Source organism: Gracilinanus agilis, chromosome 1 (assembly GCF_016433145.1).
Source record: "Gracilinanus agilis isolate LMUSP501 chromosome 1, AgileGrace, whole genome shotgun sequence".
Classification (NCBI taxonomy): Eukaryota; Metazoa; Chordata; class Mammalia; order Didelphimorphia; family Didelphidae; genus Gracilinanus; species Gracilinanus agilis.
This window is the reverse complement of record NC_058130.1, coordinates 131,438,145-131,448,026: the sequence shown is the minus strand read 5'-3', so window position 1 is coordinate 131,448,026 and position 9,882 is coordinate 131,438,145. Positions and strand designations below refer to the sequence as shown.

The 9,882-nt window shown below is 41.3% G+C and overlaps 1 protein-coding gene across 1 annotated transcript in view; it reads right to left on the bottom strand.

Annotated features, from left to right (window-relative positions):
• Positions 1–2,721: 2,721 nt before the first annotated feature.
• Positions 2,722–9,882, bottom strand: part of IL21R (interleukin 21 receptor) — a 52,406-nt gene continuing 45,245 nt past the window's right edge. The window contains 1 exon segment of the mRNA XM_044677318.1: positions 2,722–3,576. Within this exon segment, the coding sequence (XP_044533253.1) occupies positions 2,722–3,576 (855 nt within the window).

The window sequence follows — 9,882 nt, the reverse complement described above, 5'->3', positions numbered from 1 at the left end:
TCTGTATTGGAACGCACATCATTTAGCACCTGGTAAACACTTAATAAATGTCTTTTGATTGACAAGCTAACTGACTGATTAAACATGCTTTTAAAAAGGAAAAGCTTCATTCAACCCCTTCTTGTGTACATGATACCGGTCATCTGATTCTTTTTTTTCCAATCTGACTTGTGGTTTGGGCATTATGTAAACACAACCTTTGACATCATATGCCTTGTCTGCTCAACACTGTGTCCCCCACAAATTATTGCTTAATAAAATTTGAGATAGCAGAGGAGATGGACATCTCCCAAAGTGTCCTGTTCCATATTGCTGCCATTTGAAGGTGATATTAGCAACAATAACTCACGTCAATTTAGCACTCCTATTTCAAACTATTTCAAACTATTTGGAGATAAGAGAGCCTCCCATCCACCCAAGAAAACTTGGAAAAAAGAAAAAAACCACGAGTGGAGGATATTATTTTGAATCATTATGGGATGTGGGAGAACTTGGAAAGTGAAAGAGGCAATACCATTGGTCTCCTTTAAGAGTAGCAGACAGGCTCTTACAAACAGAAAACCCCAGAGAGAAGCAGAGAAGGAATCTCTCTCCTTACCCAGCTCCTCTTGGTTTCTGACAAACTAACCCCCTGAAAAGGGAGGATCTAAGAGCCAACAGCCATTCCATTACATTCCAGTGGGATGCCCTTGTCTTGCCTCGTATAAACCCTTCCTCTTTAGGGTAGTCCGACATCCAAAATGTCTAGTGTAAGAAGTCAAAAGAGTTTGAAAAAGTGGCCATCATGTAGAATAGCCATTCCCTGATAAGAGGCAATATTTCCACATAAATGTGAGGGTCTGTGTGTGATACATTTGGAGCAGGTACTATGTTTGGAGAGAAACCAAAAGTGATCTCTTCATTTGGAGTTAGAAAACTTGGGGTTCAAACCCCAACTCTGCTCTCAGTGGTGTGATTCGAGCCAAATAACTTTACCTCCTGACCTCAGTTTCTTCATCTGGAGAAGGAGGGGACTGAACTTAAGATCTCTGCCAACTCCAAACCTATAACCTTCCCACCAAGATTTCATGAGATCTACTTGGCTTTTGAGAAGTGGAACTCAAAGAGGCTCTTCGTCATGGGATTGTAGATTTACAGCCAAAAAGGATCTTGGGTTACCTAACTCAGTTCCTTCAGATGAGGGAACTAAATACTGTAGAAGGAAATGACTTGCTTAAAGTCACCTAGCTAGGTAGTAGTACTAGGTCCAGAGCCTAGATCCTTTGTTTTTCACACTAAACCTGCTTCTTCTCCAAATATGTGGCCTTGAGGCTGGCAAAGGAAGGGAGAAAAAGAAGGGAAGAGAGAAGGAGAAAACCAGGAGTGTGAGGAGGAAAGAATAAGACCAGAGCCCTGTAAACTACCACTCTTCCTAGAGAGATATTAGATTGTGAGCTCCTTGAGGACAGGAACCGTTTACCCTATTTTTGCATCTCCAGCACTTAGCACAATGCCTGGCTGGCCATAGGAGCCTGGAACTATAGCTATAGCTAGATAGAAATATAGATTAGCCATAGCTCCAGGCTCTATGTATAATATCTAACACATTACCTTTTCTAGTTCTAGTTTCTTTCTCCCAATCTATCTTTTATCATTTACTCTTTCCTTATTTTGGATAATCCCTCCACCTAGTCATCATTAGGCCCGACCTTCTTCTAACCTTTATTCTGACCTCTATTTTCATCACTATGGAGGCAGGGGGCAACATTTTGGAAGGAGGCAGAAAATGAGTAAAATGTGAAAACACTGGCATTTGGCACATGCCAGTTCTTTGGCTGCTTTACACCATGGTCCCCGATGCACTCCTGCCCAAACCTGTGTCTCCAACTTGGGTTTAAGCGCCAATGTGGAGAGAGAGCAGTCTTGGACCCTTCAATAGCATCAAGTGTCTACAGTCCTTTAGCTTGGTGCAGGAGAGGTCGCCCACTGCATAGTCACTGTTTGTATAACCACAGGTTTCCCCAACACTCTCTTAACACCTTGGGGCCTGAGGGGGCACTAAAAGAGAGATTGCCACCTGGGGAAAGAGAAGGAATGCTGTTTGACGTAACTTCTTGGGGCGTCATCCTCAACATGATTGGTGGCTAAGGTTGAAGTGCTTTCCCTTTCCACTGGACTCCCCCCATGAAGTCACTCTCTAAGGGACTGCCACAGCTAATGGCCACCAGGAGTCACTGTTCCAATCATGTTTTTCAATAGTGTCTAAGAAGCAAGTGAATGAGAACCAAGAGCACACACATGCACACACACTGGAAGGATAGGGACTGAATCTGTGATTTCATTGGAATAAGGAACTCCAAGGTGAGAATATTCCCCTTTACCAATACGAGCTGCCACTTCTCTGTTTCAGAGAATTGCCTAGAGCTCTTACGAAGTTAAGTGCCTTGCCCAGGGTCATACATCTAGAATACTTCAGAGATGGGAATTGAACCCAGGCCTCCTTGACTTCAAAAGAATTGTCTAACAGGCCCTGCTGCCACTCAGGCCATCTGCAAGTGGCATCAAATAATAAGGAAGCATTAAGTCCATTCTTCTTTGCATCCCCATGTTCCCTTTTTTACAGTTGGTTGGTAGAGCTATTCTACCTCTTCTCTGAGCAAAAGCTGCATGAATAGTTCGTGTGACAAGTTTATATAATAGATTCCATTGACCCTACCTCAGCTTTGAGAATGATTTAACTTGCTAACTGTGTGATCCGGGACCTGGGGAAGGAGGAAAAATCACCCACTGTTTGACGTAACTTCTTGGGGCGTCATCCTCAACATGATTGGTGGCTAAGGTTGAGGTGCCTTCCCTTTCCACTGGACTCCCCCCCATGAAGTCACTCTCTAAGGGACTGCCACAGTCAGAGCCAGCAAAGCCACTGTCAAAGGTGTCCATATCCAAGCTGGCCAGTGGATGGCCAAAGGCCTCTTTCTCTGAGCTGCAGGAGAAGAGTGAGTAAGGTCCTTGGCTGAAGGGAGCACCTTCCCCTTCCTGTGAGGGCAGGGAAATAGGGCTCCCTGGATCCCAGGCCTCGGAAGGGTGCAAGCAAAGGGCTTCCAAAATACTGCCAATGGGGGCTTCTGGCCAGACTGGGATCCTCCCGGGGCTCTCCATGGAGACATGACCAGAGGATATGATCCTATCATCTCTCCCTAAGAGCAGGTCACCAGAGTCCTGCCCATCATGTTGATCACCATCAAGGTTTATCTTGGGGTAATTATCTCCATCACAGTCCCCACCTCTATCCTGTGCTAGGTGACTGCAGTCACAGCGCAGCTGACCAGACTCCTTGTCACCAACCACCATCACTGTGTCAAGGGACACATGGCCATAGGACTTGTCATTCCTCTCACCAAATCCAAAGGTAAAGGGTCCAACTTCTGTCTGGGAAGGTCCAGGGGGGAGGATTCCACAGTAGCCTATCTTGGATTGCCCATGGGCATCAATCAGCTCAATCTCTTTGGTGAGGCAACTGTCATATACTTCTGGGTGCATCGATCTCCAGTAAAATAAATCCACGGTGCTCATAATGTAGGATGTTCCTACCCAGCTCTGCAAAAAGAGAGACAGGAATAGACAATGTCATCATCTGAGGCCATGGAGACCATAACCAAATCCACATTACCATTGCTTCTGAAAAGGAGACTTCAGCAAACTCCCCAGGGGCTCCGCTCACCATTCCTGTGACTTCCCAGATGGAACCAACTTCCTTATCTACCAGTCCCTTATTGGTGTTGTCTCCTTCTGTTTGAAAAATATTTGTAAACTAAAGACTGTCTCACTTTTATCTTTCTCTCCCTAGCATTTAGTACAATGCTTGAACACATGGGGCTTGATCAATGCTTTTCACTCTTTCATTCAAAACACCGTAACTAGAAAACTAAGAGACCTGCTCTCTAGTAGCCACTGACTAGAAAAAAGAGTTGTCGAAGTTTTTTCAAAGAAAAAATGAAAGTTTCACCAAGGCCCCAGACACCATGCAAGATTCAATCAACCCTCCCAGGCATTAGCCCTTACAGCTGGCCACACCATCTAGTTACTGAGTCACAGAATATCCAAGCTGAAAGGAATCTTGGAACATGGAATTTAAGACCTGGAAGGGACTTTAGAACAGAGTTTTAGAGCTAAGAGAAACTTAGAGGTCATCTTATCCCATCTCCTAATTTCATAAATGAGAAAACGGAAGCCTCAAGAGGTGAGGTAATTTGCTCAAGGTTAAAGCAGCTAGCAAGGGACAGAAATAGGGAGAAAATACACAGATCTTGAGTTAGTAGAGGGCAGCTTCACAAATCTCTTTCAACAATCCTTAGACAACTTGCTGCCCCAGCCCAGTGTCCAAATGCCAAATGCAATGGCCTTTTCTAACTCCTTATCCTTTGGACTTTTCTTCAGCTTTCAGCAGAATGAACGACATCTTACTTCTAGATCATCCCTGGTCTCTGGGGTTGTGTGTCACTGTTCTCTCCTGGTTTTTCTCCTACATGTCTGAGGACTTCTTGATCCTATTCATGCTCCACACCTTTTGCATGGTTATATCCGAGGATTCTGATTTGTGTTCTCTTTTCTCTATACTCTTTGTTGGTGATTCCATTGACTCCCATGGACTGAAATATCATTTCTCTATAGATAACTAATAAATCTATCTATCCAGACCTTTTCATATCTCTTCTGAACTTTAATCCTGAATCACCAACTACTTGCTGGACATCTCCATCTGAAGATCTTGAAGACACTCCAAATTCTACAAACCCAAGGCAAAAGTCATTGGCTGTCTCTTCCTTCAACCCACTCCTTTCCCTAAATTGCCCATTTCTGTCAAGTGCCCCTACTACCCATCATTTCAATCTCAGGTTCAAAAGTCATCTTCAGCACTCACCCTTCATGTCCAATCAGTTACCAAATCCTCCTGATCCTACCATCATGTCATCTTATATCCATCTCCTTCCCTCCATATGGACTAAAATGTGCCCAATAAGAGCAGGCAAAGAATTAAAGATTATCTGGGATAGATGAAGATAACAGATCTCTCTACTGAATTCTAAGTATTGCATCACCAGTCACCTGTAGGACATTTCAGACTGGATGTCCTAAAGGATTTTCCCTTATCACTTAATACCCAAAACAAAATTCATCACTCTTTATCCCAAACTCAACTCTCTTAACTTCCCTATTTCTTTTGAGAACACCACCACCACAACCCCCTTGGAGTTTATTCTTGGCTCTTGACTCTCCCTCACTACCATATTCAGTAAGTTCCAAATCATCAGTTCTTCCTTCCCAACATCTCTTGTGTCTGTCCCCTTCTCTCAGTTCATATCACAACAAGTCTAGTTCAGGAGAATATCATGATCAGACCCATATACTGGGTTTTTGTCCTATGTTATTGCAACAGTCTTCTAATTGGTCTCTCTGCCTCAACTCTCTCCCTTTTCCAATTCATTTTCTACTCAACTGCCAAATAGATATTCCTAAATATCTGACCACATCAGTCCCCTGCTCAATAAACCCCAGTGGCTTCCTATTGCCTCTACAATAAAACAGAAATGCCTTTCTATGGCATTTAAAGTCCCTTACAATTCACCTTCATTTTTTTAAAGTTGCAATATTCTGGCTCCTATTTCCCAATATTTTATCTTTCTTTTTTTACATCTTTTCCCAAAAAGTCAAGGCAGCTCTTCATTTCCCAACAAAGAGGGCCCCAGCATCCACCTAAGTGAAGGCACTGGGTTCTACTACATGGAATCCCAAGAAAACCAGCACTTAAATGGCACTGTCAATAGGAGTGTTGGACTTCAAGTCAGGAAGTTGCTCAGATGTTTCAGGCATATCTGACTCTTTGTGACCCCATTTCCTTCTCCAGCTCATTTTACAGATGAGAAAACAGAGACAAAAAGAGTTAAGTAACTTGCTCAAAGTCACACAGCTAATACACATCTGAGGTCAAATTTGAACTCAGGTCTTCCTGACTCCTGGCCTGGTGTTCTGTCCAATGCACCAGCCACCTCAATGCCCCAGAGTCAGGAAGACCTAAATTCAAATCTTGCCTCAAACACTTACTAGCTGTTTGACCCTGAGAAAGTCACTCAAGCTATCTCAGCCTATTTCCTCATCTGTAAGACAGGAATAATTTTAGGACCAACTTCATCAGGATCAAATGAGAATGTGTACAGCTCCTTGTAAACCTTAGAATGTTGTATAAATGTTCTTATTGTTATTATTAAATGAGAACAAGTTAAAAAACTCTCTAATGGCCTTTGGACACATCCTGATTTGGGGCTGGCATCATTGTCTAGCTTCCTTCCTTCCTTCTTTCCTTCCTTTCTTCCTTCTTTCCTTTCTTCCTTCCTTTCTTCCTTCCTTCCTTCCTTCCTTCCTTCCTTCCTTCCTTCCTTCCTTCCTTCCTTCCTTCCTTNNTTCCTTCCTTCCTTCCTTCCTTCCTTCCTTTCTTCCTCCTTACCTTCCTTCCTCCTTACCTTCCTTCCTTCTTTCCTTCCTTCCTTCTTTCCTTCATTCCTTCCTTCCTCCCTTTCTTCCTTCCTTCCCTTCCATCTTAGAATCAATCAATACTGCATATTGGTTCCATGGCAGAAGAGTAGTAAAGTCTAGGCAAAAGGGGTTAAGTGACTTGCCCAGGATCACACAGCTGGGAAATGTCTAAGGTCAGATTTGAAACCAGAACCTCCCATTTCTAAGTCTGACTCTCAATCCACTGAGCCACCTAGCTGCCCTCTACCATTATTTCTACTAAAAAATAAAAACAATAATGCAGATATGCACTGTGCTATCCTCACAACAAAATTGGGAGGTCAAGAGCATAAAGATTTTTGTCCTAAATTCAGTAAAGAGTCATGATTTCATATGATTTCAAAAGATAAACTTGCTTATATTGTATGTAGCAGAGTCAACACTCAAACCTGGATTTCCTGATTCTATGTCCAAGCTCTTCAGTCTAAGCTGGGCAGATTATGGGTCAAATTTTTGTCATTCATTGTCTTAGCTCCTCCCTATGCTTCTGAGTTCTTGAAAACTATCCAAAATAAACAGACTTTATCAACTTTTCAGTCAAGATGGCAAAGTCATAGGTTGAATGGAACCAGATTCCTCACATTCCCTCCAAAGACACTAGCATGCAAAGAGAAGAAAAAGAGTTCAATAAGCACAAAAAAAATTTCAATTGTACCAAATTATAAAAATTGGCAGAGTAGAATGTAGATAAAATTTTAAATAAATGTGATTTTAAATTGAATCTGCTAAAGGACCAGAAACAACACGGATGGGAAAAAAAAAAAAGAAAAGAAACTCAAGGTATCTAGAGAGACATCCTCAAGTGGCAGGATGTTGAATGAAAAGAAATTAGGCAAGAATTAACTCTTGGGAAAAAAAACATTTTTTTAATGAAATAAAACAAAAGAATTAACTCTCAAAAGAAAGTTAGACAAGATCAAATAAAAGAAGAGCTTGAAGAAAGTATGAAATTATAGAAGGAAATCAATCTAAAAAAATTTAAATTCTGAGAGGAAAAAGATCATGAAAAAATAATGAAGATAGTAACTAAGGAAGAGAAAATAACAGAAAACCTTTGGGAATCTAAGGAATCATCTCCAATTGATTTACTCCAGTGTTAAACAGAATAACAGTTATCATAGACCATGGAAAGGAAATCAGATTCCAAAAAGCATTGAATTTTCCCAAGAATTAGAAAACATACAGAACTGAGAGGCAGACCTGGAGCAGAGATCATAACCCATTGATCTCAGTATTGAGGACATTCCATAACTTTGAGGAAAATGAAAGAATTAGACACTCTTCCAGGAAATCACCAAAGATAACTCCCCAAACTACCAAAAATAAGTTGTGATGTAGAAACAGAAAGACTCCTCAGGACCCTGATAAGAACCTAAGATACAACTCTTCTAAGCATAACGTTACTTAAGTTCCAATATTATAATGGTGAAGAAAAATGCTTCAAACAACTAAAAGAAAAAGAAAAATTACCTCCCAAGGGCTACAAATCAGTGCCAGAGCAGACACATCAACAAGGACAATTGGAGAAATTGCAATATAGCACATAGAGAATTAAGAAGCCTGGAAGAAGAAGCTTAGAATTAAATATCTAGCAAAAACCAGAACTCCACTTTAAGGAAAGAGTTGGACATTTGTAAAATAATTAACTTTTGGAAAGTTTGCCAAAGTATACTTCCACTTTAAGGAAATCTTCCAAAAATAGTCTAGTATCAAATTGGTAAAAGATTAGTACTTAAAACAATTGTACTTTTTAAATCAAGATAAACCAGTTGCTAGTGAAGTGGATACCTTGAGAGCACATTTAAATCACCAAATGTTTCAGAAAAACAGATAAATGGGAGGGAAATCCCACAAAGGGGGTGGGGAGATGATGAGCAAAAGGTGAAGTTCCTTTCTTTGAGGGGAAAGTCCAAATTAAAGATATTAATTTAGAGTGCTTTTGTTCGCTTTGGGTTAGTGCCATAAATAATAAGAATGAGAAAATGTACATTTCCCGTCTTATAAAAGGAAAAGATGAACCTCACAATTATAAAGCAAAGTAAAAACAGATGAAACTTTCCAATGAAAAAACTGGAAGAATAAAATCAAAAGATCAAAGAGCATAAATACAGAATTGGAAAGGACCTTAGAAGGCATGGAGTCCAATTCCTCAGTTTACAGATAGAAGAGACAATATATTTGTTCCAAACATGGAGGGGATAAATGTTTCTATCAATCAATAGGCTAGCCTGGGGGACTTAATCTGGAGTCTCAGACAAAATTCTAGGATGTGTTATCAAAGGAATGGTTTGAAAGGAAAGCAATGCTTGCTAAAGAATCAGAATGGCTTCATTGAGAACATGCCACCCCAGGGCCCAACCCCCTGACCCTTTTCTGAAAGACAGATCTGGTAGATTGTGGGGCTTTGTTTTTTAAACCCTTACCATCCATCTTAGAATCGATATTATGTATTGGTTACAAGGCAGAAGAGCAGTAAGGGCTAGGCAATGGGGGTTAAGTGACTTTCCCAGGGTCACACAGCTAGGAAGTGTCTGAGGTCAGATTTGAACCCAGGACCTCCCTTCTCTAGGCCTGGCTCACTGAGCTACCCAGCTGCCCCCAGACTGAGGGATTATTAAAGGAACAGGATACCCAGATTTCCACAAAGCGTTTTAATAAAGCCTTTCTTGCTCTCCTTGTGGACAAAATGGAGCAGTGTGGTTTAGATAATAGTATAATTAAGCATACTGGGAAATAGTTGAATGACCAAACCTATGTTTCTTAAAAAACTCTTAGTTTCTGTCCTAGTAATAACTCCAAGACAGGGGGGTGACAGCTAGGCCAACAGGATTATGTGACTTGCCCAGGATCACACAGTTGAGGCTCTATCCATTGTGCTACATCACTGTCCCCCCAAAGCTTCATTTTTATCAATGATTGGATGAAGGCAGGACCAGTGTGCTTTTTCAATTTATGGGAGGGAGAGAAAACATCATATGCTAGACAACAATCAAATAATTCAAAGTGATTTTGACAAGTCAGGGTAATAGCCTGAATTTAATCAAATGAAATTTTTTTCCCCAAAAAATATAAAGTCCTATACTTGGGATCAAAAAAAAAAATCAATTGAGAGGGCAGGTTGGTGGTTCACAGGCCCAGAGACAAGGGGTCCTGGGTTCAAATCTGATCTCAGACATTTCCTACCTGTATGACCCTGGGAAAGTCACTTAACCTCCATTGTCTAGCCCTTTACTGCCTTGGAACCAGTACCTTCTATCAATTCTAAGAGGGAAGGGAAGGTAAGGGAAGGAAAGGGAAGGGAAGGGAAGGGAGGGGAGGAGAGGGGAGGGGAGG